The sequence below is a fragment of the Ursus maritimus genome, unplaced genomic scaffold, assembly GCF_017311325.1.
Source record: "Ursus maritimus isolate PB19 unplaced genomic scaffold, ASM1731132v1 scaffold_2, whole genome shotgun sequence".
NCBI classification, from domain to species: Eukaryota; Metazoa; Chordata; class Mammalia; order Carnivora; family Ursidae; genus Ursus; species Ursus maritimus.
This window is the reverse complement of record NW_024424452.1, coordinates 45,187,488-45,215,231: the sequence shown is the minus strand read 5'-3', so window position 1 is coordinate 45,215,231 and position 27,744 is coordinate 45,187,488. Positions and strand designations below refer to the sequence as shown.

Genomic DNA, 27,744 nt, shown 5'->3' with positions numbered 1-27,744 from the left:
AAATAAATAAATAAATAAATAAATAAATAAATAAATAAAATAAAGATGGAATCACTGATCTGCTCCTACATTTCCTCCCACGCACTTGATATTTACTTGGTTCCTAGCCAGACAAACATTTGGTATAAGACTACAGTTAAAATGCCAATATCCTTTTCCCCAATCTCTTATTCAGTAGTCTTGTAAGAAACTCAAAACAAATAATTCTTACTATTTTTCTTTTGTATTTATTAATGCTGCCTTTGTCCCAAATGTTCTGAAAGAAAGACAAACACTGAAAGGAACAGGGCTATTTTCTTTTATTTAATGGGTGAGTTGTTAATACAAAGATGTATAAAGATAACATTTTCCAAGTCTTTTAATATTCAGTGGATCGGTCTCATTTTCTGGGCATAAGGAAACGTAACATAGGATAAAAGTAGCATTTCTATTCTGAGAGGAAAAAATGTTATACATAATAATGGAATAGGCATACATATATACATCATACCATCTTTAAAATAATCCGTAAGATTATTAGAAGAAAAGTTAAGAGAATACTTGTTTACTCTGAGCATGATGTAGGCCCCCTAAAAAAAACCAGAAGCCCTAAAGGAAGAAGAAAGAGATTTCGACAAATAATAATTAAAATATTTTATAATGAAAAATAGACCATAAATAGAATTAAAAGGTACACACTGGGAGAAATATTTGCCAAAAATGCACAGGGACTGCAACAGCCATTTCAATGAAAAGGAAATGCAAATGTCAGCCAAAGACAAATTTATTATTTTTTTTTAAGATTTTACTTATTTGAGAGAGAGAGAGCATACGCTGGGGGAGGGGCAGAGAGAGAGGGAGAAAAAGACTTCCCACTGAGCAAGGAGCCCAACGTGGAGTTCAATATCAGGACCCTGAGATCACGACCTGAGCTGAAGGCAGACACTTAACTGACTGAGCCACCCAGGTACCCACAAAGGCAAATTTAAAAGAAAAGTTGGGTTTTTTTTTTGATCGGATAAGAAAAAAAATTAAAATGACCTGGGCAGAATGTGGGAGAAATGGCCCCTCCCAGTCATGCTGATAAGAATGACAACTGCTTCACTGATTCATCCTCAACACCTACTCAGCATGTAGCCATAAGCTGGGCTCTGTGAACCTTACAGAATACTTCAGAGTATATTTGGAATAAACCAAAGAGTACAAGATAACAACACAGGAGGATATGATTCTCTTCATGGCCTTAGAGGCTTAAAAGGTATTTCTTAACATTCAGCAAGTATTCCTTTTATTTATAAAAGTTCTAGAAAACAAGGATTAGAGGGATACTTTCTTAACATTAAAAAAAAGCTATGTATAATTGCATAGCCAATGTCATACTTAATGGTGAAATACTAAATGTAGTACCACTGAAGTCAGGATAAGAAACATAACTGCTTTTTCTATAATTCTAGCAAACATAATTATACTAGAAAATGAAACAAAAGGAATAAATATTAAAATAGAAGAGACAGAAGTACCTTTGTAAGGTAACGTGCTGTCTACTTGGAACACATAAAAACCAATTAAAAAAACATTTCACTGTGAAAATACTGTATGAATGATCACTTAAAAATATAATAAAAAAGATTTCTTCCACGAGAGCTGTAAAAATTACAAAATACCTAGGAGTTAATTTTCGAAGGAATGTACAGGGCCTATATAAAGAAAATTTCAAAACTTAACTGAAATACATAGAAGATAAATTGACTAAACAGAGAGACATAAGATATTCTTTAACAGAATGATTATAAAGGTGATACAACTGGGAAACTGGTTCACTTAGAGAAAAGTAAAACTAGGTCCCTAACACCACATAGTAAGGTAGACTCTAAAGGTATTAAGAAGGGACACCTGTGTGGCTCAGTTGGTTAGGCACCTGCCTTCGGCTCAGGTCATGATCCCAAGGTCTTGGGATCAAGCCCCATGTGGGGCTCTCTGCTCAGCGGGGAGCCTGCTTCTCCTTCTCCCCCTGCCAGTCGCTCTGCCTACTTGTGCTCTTTCTCTCTCTGTGTCAAAAAATAAATAAAATCTTTAAAAAAATAAAAAATTTAATTTAATTTTTAAAAAAGGTATTAAGAAATCTTGGGGTGCCTGGGTGGCTCAGTCAGTTAAGCCTCTGCCTTCAGCTCAGGTCATAATCCCGGTATCCTGGGATCGAGGCCGCATCAGGCTCCCTGCTCAGCAGGGAGTCTGCTTTTCCCTTCTGCCCCCGCACCCCACTCTCTCCCACTCTCTCTCTCAAATAAATAAATGAAATATTTTTTTAAAAAATAAATAAAGGTATTAAGAAATCTAAATGTGAAAGGTAAACCATGTAGTCAACAGAAAAAAAACAGGAGAGTATCTTTGTGGCCTACAAGCAGAGAAAGACTTCTTTAAAAAAAAAAAAAAAAAAACTTCAAAAAGAAGCCAAAAAGCAAAGGGGAAAAAAAGATGAATCTGAGTATTCAAAATTAGAAATTTCTCTTCAATAAAGACTGCAAAGCTAATAGATAATAAAAAGTAAAAAGATATATGTAATGTCCAAACCCAACAAAGTTACTATCTCAAATGTAGAAGGAATTCTTGCAAATGAGTAAGAAAAAGACAACTCAATAGAAAAACTGGCAAAAGGCAGGAATAAACAATTTTATAAAAGAAAAAATATCCAAATCCAAAAGGCTAATGAGCATGTAAACAAATGTTGAAAACAGTAAGTAATCAAAGAAATACAAATTAAAACAAAATAAACAATAAAAGATTTACACCATCTGGCAAAAATTAGAAAGCCAGGCAACGCTGAGTATTAGCGGTGAAGAGAAGCTACAAGGATCCTCAAGCACTTTGCTGGGACTGCAGACGACCACCGGGGTCCCGAGAGCTAGATGGCAGCACTTGTCAAACGAACATCTGTACTCTACCGCTCAGCAATTCCACTCCTGGGCCTACATCCCAAAGGAATCCTCACACGGGCCCAGAAAAGGACATTTTGGACAATGCTCGCTGGGATGTAGGTAAAATATGGTGAACATACACGTGAACATACACAAAACAGTATGAATTGATCCTAAAAACAGTGATTTTTGAAAGAAATACAAAGAGATCTAATATAATAACATCATTTACATAAACTATTTTAAGTACACAGAATTGAAATCAGTGAGAACAAGCTGAACATTTTGTACTGGTACCATGCTTTTGATAGTCATTTGGGAAAAGATAAAATTAGATTTGTATCTCACATCACACACCAGGATAATTTCAAATGGATCAGAGATCCAAATTAAAAATAAAACCTCACAGGGGCGCCTGGGTGGCTCAGTCGGTTGACCGGCCAACTCTTGATTTTGACTCAGGTCATGCTCTCAGGGTGATGGGATCGAGCCCTGCGTTGGGCTCCAAGCTCAGCAGGGAGTCTACTTGAGATTCTCTCCCTCCCCCTCTCCCTCTGCCCTGCCCCTCCATCCCCTCGAGTGCGCTAATAAATACATCTTTAAAAATAAATAAATAAAAACAAACCCCTATTAAAAAATACGTATTAATAGTCACTGAGAAAATATTTCTTGCTCATGAATGAACATAGAGGGCATTAGGCTAAGTGAAATAAGTCGGACTGAGAAAGACAACAGAGTTCACTCATGTAGAATGTAAAAAACAAATGAATAAACAAAAAGCAAACAAAAATATTTCTTGCTGAATAATTTGACCCTGAAAGCCGTTAGATAGGAGAGAGCAAGACAGCATCCATGCAGAGAGGCAGGCTGGTAGAGTGTCAGAGTCCAAACTGAGGTGGGTAGGGAGAGTGTTCACACAGGGATGGAGAGAACAGTCCAGCATGGGGAGTCAGAGCAGGGTGATAAGGGCATCAAAATTGGGTCAGCTTGATTTTTCAGAAAGCCCAATGAAGACATGTTAAAAGAACACAGGAGTCAGTGTGAAGGGAGTTGCACTGGCCAAATCCAGGACAACATAAGAACCAGAATAATTACAGTAATGGATTAAAACCTGTTGAATGGGGGGCGCCTGGGTGGCACAGCGGCTAAGCATCTGCCTTCAGCTCAGGGTGTGATCCCGGCGTTCTGGAATCGAACCCCACATCAGGCTCCTCCGCTATGAGCCTGCTTCTTCCTCTCCCACTCCCCCTGCTCGTGTTCCCTCTCTCGCTGGCTGTCTCTATCTCTGTCGAATAAATAAATAAAATCTTTAAAAATAAATAAATAAAATAAAATAAAACCTGCTGAATGAAATAAACCGTAAGTCCATACTGATATAAAGAAATAAACTTAAGCTATCAATGAGAAACTGGACTTTTTTTTTTTACATCATTTTAAAGTACTTCCTCACAAAATCCTTTTTTTTTTTTTAAGATTTTATTTATTTATTTGACAGAGAGAGAGGCAGTGAGAGAGGGAACACAAGCAGGGGGAGTGGGAGAGGAAGAAACAGGCTTCCCGCCACGCAGAGAGCCCGATGCAGGGCTCGATCCCAGAATGCTGGGATCATGACCTGAGCTGAAGGTAGATGCTTAATGACTGAGCCACCCAGGCGCCCCTCACAAAATACTTATTTACAGCAAAGAGAGAAAGAATTTCACTGTGGAAAAGCCTGGCAGACGTTACCTTACCTAAGTGAACAAGGTGAACCTCATCAGTAATGACAAACGGACACTGGGCGCCATCTCATCAAAAGTACGTGAGACAGGCACGGCATCACCTCAGTGACATTCCTGCCGTGGATACAAAACCTGTACCTAATCCCAGGAAGCATCAGACAAACCCAACCGAGGGACATTCTACATAATAACTAGTCTTTAACCTCCACAAGTGACAAGGTCATGAAAACTGAGGAAAGATGAACTGTTTTGCCTGAAGGAAATGAAAGAGACAAGCCAACCAAATACGGTGCTCAATTCTACGCTAGATTCCTTTGCTCATCTAAGGGGTATCTCGAGACAACTGGCACAGTCTAAGTGGGAGTTGAGGACTAGATGAAAGTAACGCATCAATGTTTACTTCCTGATTTTAGTGACTGGATTGTGGCTACAGAAGGCACACCCCTGCTCGTAGGAAGTAGATAGTCAAGTATTTGGGGGCGATAAGCATCAGGTTGGCAACTTACTCTCAAACGGTTCAGCGAAAAAAGTTATTTGTAACGTCCTTGTAACATTTCTCTAAATTTGAGATTATTCCAAACAAAAAGTTGATATAAACAAGAATAAAAATACTATAACCTCTGAGTGGTGAAAATCCTCTTCTGAATGACTCCCCCCTTCCAAAAAAAGGCAATAAAAGATCGGTAATTTGGCTATGGAAAAAAGTATGCCTGGAGAAAATAAACACCAGACATAAAGCATCAAGACAAATGACAAACTGGAGAAAAAATATTTGTTAACTTATTTCACAAACTAAGGATCAATAATCCTAATATGTAATAAAACAACTTAAAATTTTGAGGAGAAAAAGACCAACACAATCCAACAGAAAAGCGAACCAAAATTTGAACTGATAGTTCATTAAAAAAGAAATACAAATAGGCCCCATACATATGAAATATTTGAAAAGATGTTCAACCACACTTAGAATAAAACAGACAACAAAGCATGCTGTGTAGCGATGATGGGAATACTAGCCCTCTCACACACTGCTGGTCAGACCACACAACTGCACAACACGACAGAGGGAAATCTGGCTATAATCCGCAACACGACAAAGTATTCACCCTGATCTCAACAATCTCACTTCTAGGATCATATCCCAAAGACATCCTGGCAAAAATATGAAGTGACTCGTATAACATGTTATTCACTATAGCATTATTTGAGCCTGGAAAGGACTGAGAACAACACAAAGGTTCATCAATAAGGAAATCATCGAAGAAAGCATGATATATCCACACGATGGATGTATCAAGGAACAGCATGCAGCCATAAAAAGGAATGAGAAAGATCCTATATCCCGAAACTGGACTTCCCTCCAAGTTATACCAAGTTAAACAAGCAAGGTACAGAACAAGGTATAGAGTATGCTACCTTTTGTGTAAAGATGGCTGGAAAGAAAGGATAGAAATCGGGCTTCTGTAAATATACCTTATTATATACTTTTGGGTGGCTCAGTAGGTTAAGCGTCCGCCTTCAACTCAGGTCATGATCCCAGGGTCCTGGGATCAAGTCCCACATTAGGATCCCTGCTCAGTGGGGAGTCTGCATCTCCCTCTGCCCCGCCCCAGCTTGTGCTCACTGTTGCTGTCTCTCTCTCCCCCACAAAAATAAATAAATTTTTATAAATCTTAAAAAAAAAATGTTTAAATAAGATTAAAAAAAAATTTTTTTTAATAAATCATTTGGAGAAATTGTGGGACCACAGAGAACTTTTAGTGATAGCAATCAGAGAAAAGCTTCACAGAGGAAGTTGTTTTTGAACTGGGACTAAAAGAGGCTGAATAGGAGTTTTACAAGGGAACAAAAAAAAAGGCTACTCCAGGCAGAAGAGCATGTACAAAAACCTACAAGTGTAAGAGCAGAGATCTCGCTGCTCTTATTCACTGCCAGGCTTTGAACGGTGCCTGGCACGGTTGTTGGGTGAGTAGAGAGCATGGGAGCTCTGAGGTGGGAACTCCACAGGGTTAAAAGGGGAATGTGAGGGTAGGAAGGGACAGTGAACCAGAAACGTAAGCAGGAGCCAGGTCATGAAGGACCTAGTACTCTGGGAGTTTGAATTTCATCCTTGTAAGGGCTGGGAAGTCAGTACAAGGTTTAAGCAAAAGACTGGCATGATCAAATTTCTAATTCTGAAAAATTTTTCTTTGAAGATTCCTCTGCTAAGAGAAGTTGGGGAGTAAGGAGGCAGAGGGGCCAGTTAAAATACTATTGACTTAATCCTAGTGAGATAATGATGGCCTGGCAGGGGCAAAGAAGATGAATCACAGAGACATCAACTGGATTGAATTGTCCAGATTTCATAGTTGACTAGATGTTGAGTCTGCCAGAATGAAGATACCACAATTTCACAGATATAATTTACTGAAATATTAATTTGAATTTTTCTTCTTAAATTTTCCCTTCCCCCATTCAAAAAAGTACCTAAATACTTTAGTATTTCCTTTTCCCACACTCAGAGCTTTTGTCTGGATGGAGAACAGAAGCCTTTTTAAGAAGTTACCAGATTTTTATAAAAACCTTAGCCCATTCAAAGGTAGTACCAAGCCTTCCTGAATTAGGAATCCATTCCAGGTTCTATGGCCAAGGAGTTACAAATCAGACCATCTTAGAGTCTTCCCTGTCCTCAAAGAATATATATTCTGACACAAGAGAGGGCAACAGGGAGAAAAGACAGTAAGCCAATAAACAAAAAATACTGGATACTGGTAGAGTGCGAAGAAACCACTCAAACAATGAAATCATGAAGGCAAGAACACCAGGGAAGGAAGGCAAAACCAGAGACAAAGAACTTGCTAGCTCTCCAAGGCCCTTCCTCGAAACTCAGGTTCCTCGGGATTAATGAGATCATAAGGCTCACAGTGGCATTTCATAAATGATAAGTGCCTCCTCCCTATGCATATTTCCCAGAAAGCATTATGACCAAAATCACCGTAGAAGGCTGGCTACTTACAGGAACGTGCTGAGTTGAAGAGTAAGAATCCACTGACTGAGGAGAGGAGACTGAACAACTTGAGGAGGCTGGAGAAAGTGGCTGAGGTTCTGCCTTAACATCTGTAACTGAAAAACATGAAGTAAAAATTCTCCCATTGGACAGTATCAACTCAAAATAAAATGAGTAAGAAAGAGGGTAAAGTCTACTCTTAAAATTCAATCCTACTGAGACTAAGGTAACCAAAATGTATCATCAAATGAAAATTCAAAATGTAGAAAAAGGTATATCTAGTATGCTACCATTTGTGTAATAAATTATATATGTGTATATGTATATTCTACCCCCATCTGCGCTAATTCTCTGGAAGGATAAACATAACAAACTGGTAACTGTGGTTGTCTCTGGGGAGAACGTGTTGGCTGAGGAACAACAGCTGAAGGAGACATTTATCTACCCTATAGACTTTTTGTATCTCTTGAATATTATACCATATGCAAAAAATTATAGATTCCTCCAAAAATAACTTTTGAAAACAGAAGAAATCAGAAACAATTATTTTAGAAAACGTTTATGACAATACAATTAAAACTCACAAAAATGTTCATATCTTTTGCTAAAACTTATTTATAAAAATTTATTGAGCAACTACAGCCAGGCGATGTTTTCCAAAGTCAGCTGCAAATATCTACCATCCCTCATAATCTATAATGTGATCATACCCTTTCCCATCAAGAAGTAGCATCTATTTCCCCTCCATTTGAATCACGGTGGGCTTAAGACGCCTTCAATCAACAGCGTATAGAAGTAATGCTACATGAATTCCAAGGCTGGGTTATGTTAGGCAATGCAGCTTCCACTCTTTGTGCTGGAACACTCACACCTGAGCCTCTGAAGTCTGACTACCATGAGACCACCAAGCTGAAAGGAAGCCAAGCCACACAGAAATGCCATGTGTGGGTGCTCTAGCCAACAGTCCTAGCCATCAAGCCACTCAGGACAGGCAAGAGATATGTGAGTGAAGAAATCTTACAGTAATGCTAGCCCCCAACTTTCAAGCTACTCCAGCCTTCCCATCTTCCCAGCTGAGGTCTGGACATCACAGAGCAGGGACAAGCCATTTCCTTGGTGTACGTGTCCAAATTCCTGACTCACAGATTCTGGGAGCATAATAAAATGGTTGTTGTTTTAAGCCACTGTTTTAGAGTAGTTTGTTACATGACAACAGTAACCAGAACACTGGCCTTGGGCAGCCCATTTTCTGTGAGGGAAGACAGGCATTTAGCAAGACACATAAACACATAAAATGGGGGACTGGGACATGCCGGAGTGGGGAACACTGCAATTTGGGTGGGAGGATGTGCTGGTGACTTACCCACAGTCTCTCAGCTCTTAAGTCTACCTCCTATATATAGTCTGTGATGCACATTATTAAGACCTGTCCCAGCTGGCTCCCTTTTAGGTCCTATCAATGGGGGATACTGGAAGGATACTAAAGTGAAGAGAGGGGAGAAAGGGGTTTCTTCCTTCTCCCATCAGCTGCATCCCACAAGTAACAGTTGGCTCCAGGTCCCAGCTTTTCCCGGCACATCCAAAATCTACTTCATCAGGGTCCCTTAAAGATACTAGCATCAGCCAGGTGGTGGCCCCTCCGCAGAAGTATGTATATCAAATGCAAGAGGCCCCGACACCAACTTCCTAAGTTCTGATAACCCCAAGCTTTCTTTGAGTCCAAGTTCTGTCTAGTTCTCAGATAGGTCAACCTCTTATAAAGATATTATACAGAATTCAAAATCAGGATTTCTGGTATGAATTCTTTATCATTATGTGACTAAAACATAACTACAAAACTCTTTACATCCACTTGGGCAAGCAACTTATACGTGCACTGCCACATCAGAAGTAGAATATCTATCCCCGGAATTTTTTAACCCATGAAAGTAACCCAATAACCCCACCTAATTTTGACTATTACCAAACTACAAAATTAAAAAGGATCTGTTTAAAATTTTTACCAATGAAATACATCATTACCTGTACAGAGCTGGTTGTTGATATCCCAAATGCCTGTTTCCCAGGGCATGAAATCCAAGTCAAAATCAAGATTATCAAAATTGTTTTCCTGTAGGTTTCAATCAGCAAAAAGATATTAGGAGAATAAAATATACAGATCTAAAAATCAAACTATCAGATACAACTTGCCATAAATAATATAATTGCTATTACCCAACTTAGTTAAAATAATTTTCTAAGTCAATTGGTTCATCTTGAGAATACATCTTGCATGGCCTAAAGATAAACCAATTCAGTCATCTGAAACACAGCAGGAACAATTAGGGAGGTAATGGATTCACCTTCTGAAAGCTTCAGTTGGTGTCATTATTTTCCACAGGAATCAACTTACTTACAAGAGTCACAAAATATGTCTTTTGTCATAAGGGAGATCCAGCAAAGTAAGTTTTCCCATTGCCATTAATGAAACCAAGTCAAAGCCAAATGCCTACTTAAAACATCATCTCTATACAGCAATGCAAAGAATATAGATTTTAGCCAAAAGACATGCAAGAATTGGAACGAGACTTTAGCTTAACCTTCAATTGTACCAAAAAGGTTAGATAAGAAAGAAGAGATCCATAGAAGGATGGGTAATTTTCTTTTTTTCTACTGTACAGTACTTTTCAAATTTCTAAAATAAATTTTCTAATTTTTTTTTAATCCTAGAAGATAAAACTAACTTTCTCAAATAAAAGTCAACATCCTTCTTAGAGGAACTCTTAGTTTCTTCATTTAGATGACAATTTTTTTTTAAAGATTTTTATTTATTTATTTGACAGAGATAGAGACAGCCAGCGAGAGAGGGAACACAAGAAGGGGGAGTGGGAGAGGAAGAAGCAGGCTCATAGCAGAAGAGCCTGATGTGGGGCTCGATCCCATAACGCCGGTATCACGCCCTGAGCCAAAGGCAGATGCTTAACCGCTGTGCCACCCAGGCGCCCCGTAGATGACAATTTTTTTTTTACTTAAATATAAGCATATTCTGGGTCATCCGAATAGTCATCTTATACTATATACATAAATAAAGTACAGCCACACATGAGTTAGAGATCAAGATAGTACTATTATCTTAAATGTCCAGGGTTATAGAGACAAGAACAGATGTAATATATACAATATATACACAGTACCACAAAGTCAAAGGCAGTCAATACTAACTTAATATGACAGATAATAAAACAGCAACAGTAGAAAAAGTAAGCCTCAGGGCAAAAGTAAAGATTAGTCTCTGAATTATTAACAACCATCTGGTAATTTCTAAAATAATATTATTTCAAAATGTCTCTTTTGTGGTTTATTTTTATTGAGAACACAAGGAAAGAAGAAAACAGTCTGATTTCGCTGCCCTTAACTAAGTAAATATTGGTGCAAGTTATAGAAAGAGAATGTGTGGACGTTCACATGAAAAAAGAAAAAAAAAAACTACTGGAACATGAAAGAACCCCTTTCCTTTTTAAATCAACCTCCTTTGTTTTTTTTCTCTTACTTGAACCTACACATTAAGAAATTAAGCAGCCCTGGACCTTCAGCAACCAAAAAAATCCTTAAACTTTCTTAGCCTAAGTAAACTAAGCAATGAAGCCTGCCTGACCACTAGCAATACTTTTTAACATGCCCAACAGTGGACATGACCTACTCCACGATGCTTCTTACTCAGTCTTCAGCCAAAATGGTCAAATGCCTTTTACGGCGTAAGAATTTTATCTGTTTGGAAACTTAACAGGCCTATTTTATGTAAAGTGAAACATAGCTGTGCTTCTGTATTCTGGCTTTGCTATGACTTCTCAGGGGAAACTACTAATGTGTGGAAGAGAATGACAATTTAAAATTAGAAACCCTCTAATCTAATCCCTTAACTTTATTTTTTTTTTTAAAGATTTTATTTATTTATTTGACAGAGATAGAGACAGCCAGCGAGAGAGGGAACACAAGCAGGGTGAGTGGGAGAGGAAGAAGCAGGCTCCTAGCGGAGGAGCCTGATGTGGGGCTCGATCCCATAATGCCGGGATCACGCCCTGAGCCGAAGGCAGACGCTTAACGACTGAGCCACCCAGGCGCCCCCTAATCCCTTAACTTTACACTAGAAAAACTAAGGAACTGAAAGACAGAATGCCTTGTGAAAGGTAAGACTGTTAGTTATAAAATGAGGATCATATTTCCCTGAACCTTTCAAACTTTCTACAGTATGGTAACTTGGTAGTTTTAGCCATAGACGTTGTGAATAAATACCAGTTGCTTAGGCAACCTTCCCAATATTTAAAGCCAATTTGGGGCACCTGGGTGGCTCAGTCAGTTAAGCTTCTGCTTTCAGCTTGGGTCATGATCCCGGGATCCTAGGATCGAGCCCCGCACTGGGCTCCCTGCTCAGTGGGAAGCCTGCTTCTCCCTCTCCTCCCCGCTCATGCTCTCTCTCGCTCTCTCAAATAAATAAATAAAATCTTCACAGAAAAAAGCTAATTTCATCAATAGCTCATATTCTCAAACATCCCACAAGGTAAACAAAAACTAATAAAATTTCATATGCTGATTAAAAAAATGTATCATGTATTCTTACTCTCTTCTACTGATGCATAGTAAAACAACTGCTAAATTATTCTTTGAGAAATGTATGGGAAACTCACTAAGCATTACATATTTTTGCACTCAGGTTAATAAGGGCTCATAATATAAGTAACAAATATCCAACCTGATTGATGTACATATAAAATCACTGTTCGATTGAATTACCTCCCAAGTGAAACAGCACCTCATCCATTAAAGAGTAAGACAAAATAAAAGAGTTCTATTGAGTTCTATAGGCCAATGTACTATGCACTAACACAAAAAAGAAAAAAGATATTTTTGAGGATTCAAGTGCTGTAATAATAGCTTTTACACAGATTTCTAACCATTCAAAGGCAAAAAGTAAGTACGTGTCTAAGTTTCAGAGCTTTCTATACTAAGGATATGTAACTTTTAAAAAGGAAGTAAGTTCTGCTTGACTGGATCCATGACTCACCTGCACCCTTTACTATCATCATTTCCCTTATACAGCAAAGAATCTCTAAAAGCCAAAGAGTAGGCAGTTAAGTGACTTTTCCAAAGTCACCCAACCCTGGGACCAAAGGTAAACTCAGACTACAAGTCTTCTCCTACCAATTTCTACAATCCTAAATTTACTGAGTAAAAAATGGCTGCTAACTTTCACACTTAATACTAAAAATTATTTAAACTTAAATCACTAGCCTAAACCTGTTATCCTGAAACCATCTTGCAATAATTAGAATAAAGATTAAATATCGCACTAGTCAGTAATTCTCCCCTAAGGAATACTTACGTAAGTCTCCCTCGCTGCATCCAATTGCAGGTCATCAGCGTCTGTGAAATAGCCGAGTTCAGCAAACAGTGTAGAATCTTCGCAAAATGGGTAGAGATTAAAAAAGAAGAAGAATAGAGATTAACTGTCAATTGAATGTTTCAACAAAAGAATAAGCACCGTATCCCTATGCCAGCTCTATTAGGGGTTCTCGTTAGCCATTACTATTATTGATAAACTCTAGCAGTGTGAATGACAATTCAAAGCTATTTCTAATTCATGTCTTATTTTCCACATAATTTTTATCTTGTGATATAAATCCTTACACCAGGGATTAACAAACAAGTTTTAAGTCAGGTCACATTGGACTAAATGATAGTGACTTTCTGGAACATTACTAACAGGAATTCTGAGGCTACATCTGGGCTCAACATGAAAATGTACCAAGGTTAGAAAGGGGAACCCTCTTACGCTGTTGGTGGGAATGCAAACTGGTGCAGCCACTCTAGAGCTACCCTATGACCCAGCAATTGCGCTACTAGGTATTTACCCAAAGATACAAATACAGTGATCAGAAGGGGCACATGCACCCTAATGTTTATAGCAGCAATGTCCATAATAGCCAAACTATGGAAAGAGCCCAGATGCCCATAAACAGATGAATGGATAAAGATGTGAGATACACGCACGCACACACGCACACACTGGAATATTACTCAGCCACCAAAAAGAATGAAATCTTGCCAGTTGCAACGACATGAATAGAACTAGAGGGTATTATGCTAAGCAAAATAAGTAGGTCAGAGGGAGACAAAAACCATACAATTTCACTCCTATGTGGAATTTAAGAAACAAAACAGATGAACGTAGGGGAAGGGAAGGAAAAATAAAATAAGATGAAAATTGAGAAGGAGGCACTGAACTCTAGGAAACAGAGTTGCAGGAGGGGAGGTCGGTGACAGGAAGGGATAATTGGGTGATGGGCATTAAGGAGGGCACGTGATGTAATGAGCACTGAGTGTTATATGCAATTCTACCTCTGAAATGGAAGGAAGGAAGGAAGGAAGGCAGGCAGGCAGGAAGGCAGACAGAGATGGAGGGAGGAAGGGAGGGAAAATGTACCATGGTTGCTCAGCAGTGATGATAGAAGAGGAATATGGCAGGCCATGGACCACGTATTTGCCATCCAAGCCTTAGTTTAGGGTACAATCAACTGTCTATCTAAATAATAAAGGACTCATTTATCTAAACCATTAAATTTATTTCAGCAATACTAATTCCAATTTCCAGATAAGATTTCATTATAAACCAAGACATTTATGGACACAGAAAGTATTCTTTAATAAACTAGGTTGAGGGGCGCCTGGGTGGCTCAGTCGTTAGGCGTCTGCCTTAGGCTCAGGGCGTGACCCCAGCGTTCTGGGATCGAGCCCCACATTGGGCTCCCTGCTCTGCTGGGAGCCTGCTTCTTCCTCTCCCACTCCCCCTGCTGGTGTTCCCTCCCTCACTGGTTGGCTAGCTCTCTGTCAAATAAATAAATAAAATCTTTTAAATAAATAAACAAACAAACTAGGTTGAAACTTCCTGTAGAGGATAGGTCAAGATGCTGAAAAGACCAAAGGCAGCTGATTACCGTACAGCCTGTGAAGTGTCCATTTTCTCTAATATTTTCAGAATCTCAAGAACTTCAAAGAGTTTTCCATATCTAAGTCTGCTTTTGTACTCCCTAGCATCATGCCACTGAAACTGCTCTGGTGATTTCCTCAGGTAACATATACAGGAGCTACACCACCCGTCTATCATTAACTCAGCCAGTGAGAGAATCATTTCATCAACCTACAACAAAATAAAACCTAGCAAAAAATTTTGTGTAGTAGTAATGAAAGGTTACTCACACAACTCCCACAAAAGGACGACCTAAAACTCAGCCGCAGAGCCAAACACACGTAGTAGAGAACTGTGGCTACATGCCTCACACAGAGACTGAAACCCTTGAAAGAGTTTTCTCTACGGCTGCCTCTCATTTCTCCTCTCCCATTCTTTCTGGAGCCTGTTTTCAGCAAGCTCCTCTCTCACACACACAAATGGCTATTAATGTCACCAACGACCTCTATGTTGCTAAATTCAGTGGTAGATTCAAGGTCCTCATCTTACTTGACCTATCAGCAGCACTGGCCGGAGCTGATCCTTTCATATTAATTGAAACGCGTCTTACTTGGCTTCCAAATAACCAGCCCCACCTGGTTTTCCTTCTACCTCACTCGCTGACACTTAACCTTGCCGGTTTCTCCTCATCTCCTGGCATGAAACTGTCCCTGGGATCAGCATAAACTTTCCTATCTACTCTGCTCCCTTTGTGTTCTCAGCTGAGTTCATGGCTTTAACAGCGTCTATATGCCAAGGATTCCCAAATACACATCTCCAGCCCATACCTCAAGATACATGTACATACTGAGTACATCTCTTGGACACCTCCTCTTGGAGGTCTCAGACTTAGCACATCCCAAACTGAGCTCCTGATCACCCCCACCAAACCCCCTACTGCTCTGTCCTCATCTCAGTTAATCGCAATTCAATTCTCCCAGTAGCTCAAGCCAAAAGCCCTGGTTGGAGTCATTGTTTACTCCTCTTCACTCTCCCTATTCAAACTACCAGCAAATCCCATCAGTTCTGTCTTCAAACTATATTCTATAATCTGGTTTTTACCTTTCCTTCCCATTCTTTCTTCCCCTCCCATCTTTCCTTTTCTTCTGTACATTTCCCATCACTGAGATGTCAGCTTCTGAGAAAGCAGGGCAATGAGAATATGGGGCTCTATGTGTCATCATCTGTGGCAATGGGCCTGGTATCCAAGGAAATGGGATGGTATGAGAGAGGGGGCTGTCCAGTGTCGGTGGCAGCAGGCCCAGGCTGCCAAGGAAATGGGGCAGTAGGAGGGAGAACAAAGTGGCAGATGGAAGAGGCAGTCTGAATGTTTAAGAGAATGATGTCACTGAACAAATGCCTTAATCAATTGAGCAAATAATCAAATATATCTAAAATACTTGGAGCCAGGTTTCTGTCTAAAAAAGGATGCACAAATATGGAAAGGAAACAGCCTAAAAGAACCCTAAGATGTTGGACTGGCATTGGAAGTATTGGTAAGAGCCCATTTCTAAAAAATATATGCACACAGAAAAGTTAAAGATGTTTGTATACATGTGTATATGTAGAGACACACACCTACAAGTCCTAGTTCTGCGGGCTGAAAGGTCCTAGAACAGTGACATCCCAGTAGCAATGAAAATCCTGTGCTCTCAGATCTTGGATACTAACTGCCATCCTCCACTAAATGAAAGTCCTTTAAGAGCTCCTTGGAGAAATGGCTAATTCCAGAGCTGAAGCAGGGAAAGTGCAAGATAAGAATGGAAAATCTTGTTGTGCCAGAAAATAAGGAAATTGTCAAAGAATGACTGGAATATGTCAAAAGAATAAAAGAGCTGATACGAAAGGACTCCCACGGGTCAAACTGGTGAAAATCTAAGCATCAAAATAAAATGGGAGTACCAGATTTTAAGTCACTGAATCAAATAGGAGTCAGTGGGTCCATAATGAAATAAATACATATATACATACACAGAGAAAGCTCTTTCTTACAGTACAATGTCAATTAATAAATGCAGGCAGAATGACAGAGAAAATCACCATTTGGCATTAGTGTGGTAGCTGATATAGGCAGGAACAATCAATGAAGGCTAGGGCTGACAAGGAGCAGGATATTGGTGTCATGTCAGGTTATCTCCCCCAAAACAGCAATCAAATACAAAAGGGGAAATAATGACTTCACAGTGGTGAAACCTGGCAGACACCAACTTGAGCATGGGATCGAGATGAACCTCACCCTGGGACCGGTGAACATAGTGTGCCTCCAAATGTGATTCAGTGAGAAGACCACAGCATGATTTCTCTGGCACTCCTGCCATGGATGCATGGCCTGATTCTGGTCATGAGGAAACTGTGAACAGACCCAGGTTTACGGTCATCTTAGAGAATAAAAGACCTGTATTCTGGGGCGCCTGGGTGGCACAGTCGTTAAGCGTCTGCCTTTGGCTCAGGGCGTGATCCCAGAATCTGGGATCGAGCCCCACATCAGGCTCCTCCACTAGGATCCAGCTTCTTCCTCTCCCACTCCCCCTGCTTGTGTTCCCTCTCTCACTGGCTGTCTCTATCAAATAAATAAATAAAATCTTTAAAAAAAAAAAAAAAACTGTATTCTTTAAGACTGTCATGGACACAAGAGACAGAAAAAGACTAAGAGACCATCCCAGACTGAAGGACATTAAGGAGACCTGACAAGTAAAAGTGATGTGTGTTTGCAGGTAGAATTCTCATCGAGAAAGGAAAACGAGCCATTATTAAGACAGATGGCAAAATCTAAATGGTGTCTGTGAGACGGATGGTAATGTGTCGTTGTTTACTTCCTGACTGGAAGGAGTACATGGTAGTAATACACAAGCATCCCTGCTTTGCAAGGACAGGATACATACTGTAGTATTTAAAGATAATGGGTCACACCTCTCTCTCTCTCTCTCTCTCTAATGAAAAAGAAATGAGGTAAATGCAGTAAAATTTAACAGGGACTCTGTGTGAAGGGTATGCAACTGTTCTGACTCTTCTTCACTTTAGAAACTATTTCAAAATTTATCTAAATAAAAAGTATGTGTGGGGATGTTCATAGCAGCATTATCCACAATAGCTAAATCGTGGAAGGAACCGAGATGCCCTTCAACAGATGACTGGATTAAGAAGCTGTGGTCCATATATACAATGGAATATTACTCAGCTATCAGAAAGAACGAGTTCTCAACATTTGCTGCAACATGGACGGCACTGGAGGAGATAATGCTAAGTGAAATAAGTCAAGCAGAGAAAGACAACTATCATATGATTTCTCTCATCTATGGAACATAAGAACTAGGAAGATCGGTAGGGGAAGAAAGGGATAAATAAAGGGGGTAATCAGAAGGGGGAGTGAAGCATGGGAGACTATGGACTCTGAGAAACAAACTGAGGGCCTCAGAGGGGAGGGGGGTGGGGGAATGGGATAGGCTGGTGATGGGTAGTAAGGAGGGCACATATTGCATAGTGCACTGGGTGTTATACGCAACTAATGAATCATCGAGCCTTACATTGGAAACCGGGGATGTACTGTATGGTGACTAACATAATATAATAAAAAATCATTAATTAAAAAAAAAAAAGAAACCAGGGATGTACTGTATGGTGACTAACATAATGTAATAAAAAAAACATAAAACACACACACACACACACACACACACACAAAAAGTATGTGTGGGGGCGCCTGGGTGGCTCAGTCAGTTAAGCATCTGCCTTCAGCTCAGGTCATGATCCCAGGGTCCTGGGACCGACCCTTGCATCCACTGGGCTCTCTGCCCACTGGGGAGCCTGCTTCTCCCTCTCCCTCTGCCTGCCGCTCTGTTTACCATGCGCACGCACTCTCGCTATCAAATAAATTAAGTCTTTAAAAATAAATAAATAAATACAATTAAATAAATGTCCAACTCTTGATTTCAGCTCAGGTTGTGATCTCAGGGTCATGAGATCAAGCCCCATGTCAGGCTCCATGCTCAGCGTGGAGTCTCCTTGTTCCTCTCCCTCTCTTGACTTGCACTCATGCATGTGCTCTCTCACTCTCTCTCAAATAAATAAGTAAAATCTTTTTTATAAAAAAGTCTCCAAAATCTTTCTGGTAACTTGAAATTTTAGCATTTACTAAGATAAGTTAAATGATGGGTATTTGTTGACTACCTAGATCATTTCCAAATAAAACAAAATACTGAAACATTAATTACTGAACATAGGTTTATCTGCTTTTGGATCAGCAGGGAGTCGCTAGAGAGTCTCTCTCCTTCTCCCTCTGCCCCTCCCCACTCACACAGGCTCTCTCTAAAAAAAAAAAAAAAAAAAAAAGTTTTTTGATTAAAAATACATGTGTGTATACATTTGTATACGTGTGTGTATGTGTGGATGTATTGTATCCATTACCCAACCACTCCCATTACCTCCACTGCCACCACTGCGATTCGCCTGGATTGCTACAGCAGCCTCCCAACGTTCTCCCTACTTCTGCCCTCGCCCTTCCTTCAGTCTATTTTCAACAGCGCAGCTAAAGTGAGACTGTAAAAACACAGGATATTATTGGGAATCAGGATTTTCACAGAAAAGAAATGTAACCCAGCAGTGAACGCTTTGTTCAGTCGGGCACTCCTGGACTGCCTGTACATAAGTTCTCCCAATAAACCTATATCTCGGAAGGAAGGAAGGAAGGAAGGAAGGAAGGAAGGAAGGAAAGAAAGAAAGAAAGAAAGAAAGAAAGAAAGAAAGAAAGAAAGAAAGAAAGAAAGAAAGAAAAAGAGGAAAAGCACATAATGTAAGAAGGTAAGAAAGAACCCTGTGGTACTGGCTTTGAACTGTAGGTGTTAGTACGAATTCATGCTGTTTAAAAATACCTATTTCCTTGTTCTCAGGAGGTACATGATGAAATACTTAGGAGTTTCATATTATCTATAGCCTACTTTCAGATGATGAAAGAGGAGGGAAGTATGGGTAATACTGAATGTGGCAGGATGTTAACAGTTGGTATCTAGATGAGGGAAATACAGGGTACCACTATAGTGATCTTTTACTTTTCTGCAGTTTTTAAACAAAAACCTCTCTGTGGTCTAAAAACAACTGAAAGTAGGTTAATAAATGTGTATCTATCGAATATCCCCGAAGCATCCATAAGAAGTGGTGGTGCTGGTCACCTTTAAAGTATCTCTAAAATCTATTGCCTAGTCCGACAACCTCTTCACCAATCCCACATAGCCAGTATTTAGACGTCCCTTCACAGAAGTAAACTATGGTTGTTATTATTTTTAACTTGCTCAACAAGTTTTCCCACCTGACCTTGACCATTTACTTATTCATTTACTTCTTCTCAGTTTAGTAAGATGAGAAATGGCCACCAGGTTTAACAAAATGGAAATCAGCGGTGACCTTAGAGCAGCTTTGGTGGAGTGCTGGAGCCTGGCTGCTCGAGAGACAGTGAGAAAGGATAAACTGGAGTCAGCGAACATGGTTTGTTTTTTTTTTTTCTTAAGAATTCTGCTGTAAAATAAAGAGAAATGCAGTAGCAGCTAGAGGAGAAGTAACATCTAAAGAGGGTCTGGAGGGTTTTTTTTCACCCTGAATAGAAGCAACAACTACATGCTTACTGACCAGTAGAGATGACCTAATATAGAGGGAAATGATGATACCCAGGCAACAGAAGGAAGAAGTCTTGAGCAACACTCCTGACTGAAGACGAGGGATCTAGAGTACATGTGGCTCCAGCGAGAAGCCATTCGTTCCCAACAAGAGAAGAGAAGGTAAATATGCTGGCAGGTGGGTAGATGAGGTAGTGGGAGATTGTGGAAGTTCTCTTCTGATTCCAAGGAAGAGGGAGGCGGTGAGAGAGGTTTGAAGAGAGAAGAAACTTCATAAAAACCACCATCAAAGTGGGAGAATGGAGGACCAGGCAAATATGATCAGCCAGGCCACACCTCAAGACCTGTTTCAGGTTACTATCACAAATCAGTTAGATTTAATAAAGCCTGGTTCATCCAAGAGAGAACTACAAAACAAGGGAGAGACAAGGTACTGACAGTATGAGCGAGGGAAGTTATGATGAGTGCCCATGGAACTGAACTGGGTAAGGGGGAAGTGATGACACAGAGGAAATGGGGAACAGTGAAAAGATGGCAGGGTCCCAGCAGGACCTCAGGGACTGATGGAACGCTAAAGGGAGTGAGCTGGTAAGACAGGAGGTGGTGGCAGAGGGCTGCTGAAACTGAGACGGTTACCAGCACTTACAAGGGTTCAGCTTAGGATCAGAGGAGTAAACGGCCGAGACAGGGTGGAAGGCCAGATCACTGGTGGAGAGGAGGCCAGGGAAATGAGAGGTCAGGGTATCTGAAGTACCTTCTGAGTATCTGATATCATCCAAGGAAGGAATGTTGGAGAAAAGTGACAGTAAGCTAAGAGCTAGAATTTTTCAACAAGTGAGGGAGAACGAACCAGGAAAGAGCAGATGACTGACTATAACAGGGATGTAGACCACAGCATGTTGTGACAATGTTAAGATTCAAACTGGATGTTTCTTAGGGAGGATGAAAGTAGAATGAGCCTAGCAGTGAAAAACAGGAAAGTTGACTATCCCACCGTTAAAGGCCCAAATGGCAAAAAGGATTCGAGAATCAAAATGGCCACCATTCACCAAGCCTTCAGAGAAAGCAGCAGCCACCACGGTAGTCCGGCTGTGGTCAGTGCCGGAAGGCCGACTTTCACAGAAGAGACTGATGATATAAAAGAAACCACAGAAGGAGATATAAGCTTCTGATCTTGGTACATATACCTTACATGTGGCAGATGATGGTTTCTGTACAAAGTCAAGACGGGGAAGGAGGGAGGAAAAGAAGAAGAGGAAAGACATGCAGGTGACAAATAAGCATATGAACATATGCTCCACATCACAGGTTATCAGGGAACTGCAAATTAAAACAAGGAGGGGGCACCTGGGTGGTTCAGTTGGTTAAGCACCTGCCTTCAGCTCAGGTCATGATCCCAGGGTCCTGGGACCCAGCCCCACATCGGGCTCTCTGTTCACTATGGAGCCTGCTTCTCCCTCTCCCTCTCCCTCTGCCTCTGCCTGCTGCTCTCCCTACTTGTGCTCTCTCTGTCAAATAAATAAATAAAATCTTAAACAAACAAAAAAACCCAACAAGGTGGGGTGCCTGGGTGGCTCAGCTGGTTGGACGACCCACTCTTCATTTCAGTCATGATCTCAGGGTCATGAGACTGAGTCCCATGTCAGGCTCTGGGCTCCATGGGGAGTCTGCTGAAGATTCTCCCTCCCCCGCCCCACCCCCACTCACATACATGCACACGCTCTCTCAAATAAATCTTAAAAACAACAACAACAACAAGATATCACACGCACTTACTAGAATGGCTAAAATCCCAACATTGGCAACATCAAATGCTGGTGAGGACATGCAGTAACAAGAACATTCATTCACTGCTACTGGGAAAGCAAAACAGTACAGCCATTTTGGAAAACAGTTTGGAACTTTCTTTCAAAACTAAATATGCTCTTACCATATGATGCAGCAATTATGCTTCTTGGTATTTACCCAAATGATCTGAAAACATGTCCACACAAAAAGCTGCACATGAACATAGGAGCTTTATATGTAACTGCCAATATTTTAAAGCAACCAAGACATCCTTCGATATGTAAATGGATAAACAAAATGTGCTATGGACTGAACTGTGTCCCTCTAAATTTGCAGCCAGAGAGACAGGGCGGTCTTTAGGAGGTAATGAAGATTAAATGACAACGCAAGAGTGGGGCCCTAATCTGACAGGACTGTAGCCTAATAGGAAGAGGGAGAGAGATATCCTTCCCCACCCCCTTCTCCTCTCCTCCTCTTTCTCCCTTCACTCCTCTGCCCTCTCCCTCTCTCTTTCACCTCTCATGCCTCTGCCTTGTGAAGACACAGTGAAAAGGCAGCCATCCACAAGTCAGGAAGAGAGTCTTCACCAGAACTTGACCATGCCTGGCACCTGATCTCAGACTTCTAGCCTTCAGAACTGTCAGAAAATAAATTTCTGTTGTTTAACCCGCCTAGTCTATGGTATTTTGTTATGGCAGGCTGAGAGACTAATACACTGCAGTACATCCATACAACGGAGTATTACTCGGTGCTTTAAAAAAAAAAAAAAAAAAGAGCTATCAAGCCATGGAAAATCATAGACAGATCTTAAATGCATGTTGCTAAGTGGAAAACGCTACCTATTGTACGATTCCAACTATATGACATTCCAGAAAAGGCAAAACTAGATAGATAGTGAAAAGATCAGCAGTAGCTCAGGGCCCAGGAGAGAGAGAGATGAATAGACGGAGCACAGGGGATTTTTTTAGCTACATGAAACTATTCTGTGGCATTCTGTACATACATGATATTAGGTATTTGTCAAAACCCACAAAATGTACAACACAGAAGGAATCTTAATGTAAACTATGGACTTTAGTTAATCATATTGGATCAATACTGGCTTTGTAATAAACTGTAACAAATTTACTACATTAATGCAAGATGTTACCAATAAGGAAAATGGCAGGGGGTATACGTAGAACTCTATATACTATCTGCTCAATTATTCTGTAAATCTAAAACTGTACTAAAAAGAAAGCTTATTAAGTATTAAAAATAATTATGTGAAATTCAGGGGGCGCCTGGCTGGGTCAGTCAGTAGGTCATGCGACTCTTGATATCAGGGTTGTGAGTTGGAACCCCACGTGGGGTGTAGAGATTACTTAAAAATAAGTAAAAAAAAAAATCTTAAAATAGGGGGCGCCTGGGTAGCGCAGTCGTTAAGCGTCTGCGTCTGCCTTCAGCTCAGGGCGTGATCAAGGTGTGATCCCGGCGTTCCGGGATCGAGTCCCACATCGGGCTCCTCCGCTGGGAGCCTGCTTCTTCCTCTCCCGCTCCCCTGCTGTGTTCCCTCTCTCGCTGGCTGTCTTTCTGTCACATAAATAAATAAAATCTTTAAAAAAAAAAATCTTAAAATAAAATAAAGTAATTATGTGAAATTCAGATTTCAGTGTCCATAAACAAAGTTGTATGGGAACACAGCCATACTCATTTACATGCTAAGTTTACATCGCCTATGGCTGCTTTTGCACTGTAACAACAGAGTTGAGTAGTTGCAACAGAGACCACGGAACCACAAAGCCTAAAATACTTACTATCTGGACTTTTACAGAAAATGTTTGCAGACCACGGTTCTAAATTTCATTACCCAAGTTAAAGGGGAAAAGCACATCCTACCATAGGCTGTTATGAGATAATCACTTTAATTATTCACAGTTGTTAGAGTGACAAGTACTAAATACATAATCTGAATTTTTAAAATATCACTGGCCACCTAATATTAAAAAAAAAGCAAATCAGTGAAGTCTTTGGATACTCAAAATGGCAACTCCCAGAAAAAGAATCCATATTCTACTGAAAAACAGTAGCAGACAGCAGTGTTTCACTTTAGTGCCTGCAAAATCTATCCTACTTACTGAACACCTAACAAATCAGAATTAAAATGTGCAACGAAGAGAGACTGTTAACAGTTTGAAAAGAGAAGCCTGGAAAACAATGGGAAATGGACAATCAGGGAGGGGCAGGGCAGGAGATCTGAGTTAAGTCACTGAAATGACTACGAAGAATTGAACGCTCTGTTAAAGAACATTAGGACTACGAGTCAATTTATCAGATTAATCAGGAAAATGCAGCCTGAGTATCAGAAGACAAAATAATGCTTTGAGGAAGTGCCCTATAGTTGTAGTTTAAGAAATATCATGAAAATGTAACAGTTAAGTACCTGATACTCTAAAGTAGATTTATTAATAACGGGGGGGGGATCCTGGAAAGAATCAAATCTGCAGATATAATTAAGCAAAGCATTATAGAATAATGACTAAGAGCACCAGCTCTGGAAGTAGACAAACCTGGTTCTGATCCTGCTTGTGCACTCGCTAGCTAGAAGACTGAACATTCACTCTGCCTCAGCCTGTTTTCTCATCTGTCAATTAATAACTCCTTGCGCTGTTGGAAGGATTAAAGATAATGCATATAAAAGCTTCGCAGGACACCTGACACAAATGAAGTCCTAGATAAATGGTAATTACTATTACCACTAATATCTGGCACAGGAAAACACACTTGAAATTGACAGCCTACAGTGTTTCCAACAACTGGGAGGAAATCCACCAAGGACTGAAATAAATCTCTCATCTCATATAATTTTAGAGAAGTTCTGTCCTTGGAAAATCAAATGACGACTTCAGTTCAATAAATGGAATTGAGATTGTACTTTGCTACTCATAATGATGGTCCAAGGGGGAAAGATGAGCATCAGTCTGGCTTCCCCCCAAGTTCCAAACTAGGTGAATGGCGTAGGCTCAACTACAGGGCCTATTAGACCTATGCAATCTCAAATTCTCAGCCCGAGACCAGCATTAGTATTATGTCCCGCAACAAAGAGAAGAATAAAAGGTTCCTCTCAACACCTAGATGACGACGTTTCCCCACTCTGAGTCCCACTGCATTCCATTCCACTCTTCCTGACCACAAAACCAAAGAAAAATATACGGAGCAAAAAAAAAAATTAGAGCTGTTTCTGGAGGGCAGTCAGGATTACATCAGTTTTTAAGAGTTAGGTCTAGGTAGTCAAGGGCCCGAGGTCAGGTGCTTCGGTTCTCTGCCAAGATGGACATCAGCCTAGATCAATAGCGGCAGCTGCGACATGAAGATCTCTGTACACACTCCCATTCTCTCACACAAACACGGACAGACACACTCCACGGCAATCATCGCCCACATCCCACACTGAGAAAACAGCTTACAGCCTTTTGGGTGGTCACAGCCATCCTGCCCTCTGCTTCATACCGACGCCCTTTTCACCCCCACACAATGACCACCTAGTACTTTCCCAGCGGAAACGGTGAAAAACGATAATAACGCCAATCAGGCAACATTTTACGCTCGCTGTTGCCAGGACAGAAACCCACCGGTTCGGCTAGACTCTTCCAGGGAAGTCCGCGGACGGAAGCGACAGGCTAGCCCTGGCTCCCGGGGCAGAGTTCGCCCACACCTGTCTCCAGAAGTGGGCGGAAGGAGGAAGAACCCCACGGCCAGCACCGGCATGTTCTCAGCTGGTACTCACCCCAATCCTCATCCGCTCGGTGGGAGAGGCCCGGGCTAAGAGGCGACTCCATGGTGCGGGCAACGCCAGCCGGCTCCCGCAAGCCCCACGCTCGGGCGGTCAGGAACTCGGTGACTAATATGGGGGACGGCGGCCGCGGGCGGACAAAATACTCCCTACCGCCCTGTGGACGGTGGCCGAGTGAAGACAAAGTGCTTCCACCGCCCGGGGAATTTGCGCAAATCCGAAAGGAGGAGCGTCAGAGACTGAGCTCGTTTAAACAAATCTCCGAGTAAATATTTCCCTGTGGGACTTGTCGGCACTTTCTGTCCCGCTGCTTTAAGGAAAAAAAAAAAAACACATAAACACTACTTTGGTTAAATAAAATGTACTGATAATATTTAAAAAAAAAGAAATAAAAGTAAAATCCCTTTCTGAACTTACTGGTTTGTTCCGTGAATTTTCTTAATACCACAGAGTAGCTATCTCAGAACAAAATCAGAGACCAATAAAGTAAATTCGATTTAATTTTCAGAATTACTTGCTATCGATGTAAAAATTTTCCGTATACACAAGCGTATGAGAGAAAAACTCACCTATTGTTCCACGTTCGTTAGACCCACGTCTTCGCGGGCACCTTACCTCAGGTAAACACCAGTACCGTGAATCGTTCTTCTAGAAAGACTGCTTTTATTTAAACAAATTTAAACAAGGCAAATATAAAAGATGAACTCCCCGTGCTCAGATCTATCTCCTAGATAAGTTTTCTAAATCATAGCACTTCGTAGTGGAAATCCGAGCGAGTTTACCTTATACAACCTACAATAAATTCCCAATCTTTTTATTACTAAAACTTAAGATTCGGTTTTGTTTAGAAGAAATTCACATCACGAACTCCAGCTGAAAATGTGAACTGAGTTTGACAGAACAGTTTCAAGGCAGCTGCTTAATAGAATTTCTTTTTACGGCATTTCGGCGGCGAGTACGTCAAATACCCAAAGAACACGTATCCGTTTAGGACCAAGTGGAATCTTTCCCATGGTTACTAAACCAAACAAATGCTTCCCAGAACCCACCCAACTCCTCGTGGCTGGAGGGTTACTACAGATTGCATAATCCACAGTGTTCAACAGAGCCCTGGGACCACAAAGAAAAAAACAAAAAACAAAACACGACATGTTTCCTTTTATCATCAGATAACTAACCAGTTTTCTTGTACGGTGAAATATGTATCACTTCTATTCTTACTCGACTGCAAATTCAAAACTGACAGACTAAAATAAAACCAGCAAGAGTCTTCTATTCCGCATCCACCAGATACCTTAGTCCTTTTTTAAAAAAATCGCCATGACTAAATACCTGCCAGTTTTAATTTTTTTAATTCTTGAAATTTTTATTTTTATCCCCAAAGTGCAGATAATGAAACAAACATCTGCATACCTATCAACAAAAATTAACAAATATTAACATTCTCCATTTTTGTTTCAGATTTTTCATAGTATAAGAAATTAAACATTACAGACAAAGCCGAAGTCTGATTTTCCCTCTGCTTCATTTCCCTCCCTCCACATAGACAACTTCTATTACATACATTTAATGTTGTGTTGAGTTTTTAAATTTACATAAACATGTCATACCTGTTCTCCAAATCACTTTTCTTTCTTTCTTTTTTTTTTTTTAAGATTTTATTTATTTGACAGAGATAGAGACAGCCAGCGAGAGAGGGAATACAAGCAGGGGGAGTGGGAAAGGAAGAAGCAGGCTCATAGCGGAGGAGCCTGATGTGGGGCTCGATCCCATAACGCCGGGATCACGCCCTGAGCCGAAGGCAGGCGCCCAACCACTATGCCACCCAGGCGCCCCTCCAAATCACTTTTCTTATTCAACATTACTTTTTGATGATCCATTCATGTTTTAACCGTTATATGGTATTTCCTTGAATATCTATATATCACAATTTCTTCTCTCATTTTCCTACTAATGGGCATTTGGATTGTTTCAACTTTTTACTGTTACATATTATCC

At 40.5% G+C, this 27,744-nt stretch overlaps 1 protein-coding gene across 1 annotated transcript in view; it reads right to left on the bottom strand.

Moving 5' to 3' along the window:
* The window catches only part of ATF6 (activating transcription factor 6), a gene marked incomplete at its 5' end in the record, with an annotated part of 198,212 nt that extends 172,237 nt beyond the window's left edge, over nucleotides 1-25,975 (bottom strand). The window contains 4 exons of the mRNA XM_008685747.2: nucleotides 7,608-7,714; nucleotides 9,621-9,708; nucleotides 12,958-13,034; nucleotides 25,741-25,975. Of these exons, the coding sequence (XP_008683969.2) occupies nucleotides 7,608-7,714; nucleotides 9,621-9,708; nucleotides 12,958-13,034; nucleotides 25,741-25,975 (507 nt within the window). The remainder of the gene's footprint in view (nucleotides 1-7,607; nucleotides 7,715-9,620; nucleotides 9,709-12,957; nucleotides 13,035-25,740) is intronic.
* Between the last annotated feature and the right edge of the window lie 1,769 nt (nucleotides 25,976-27,744).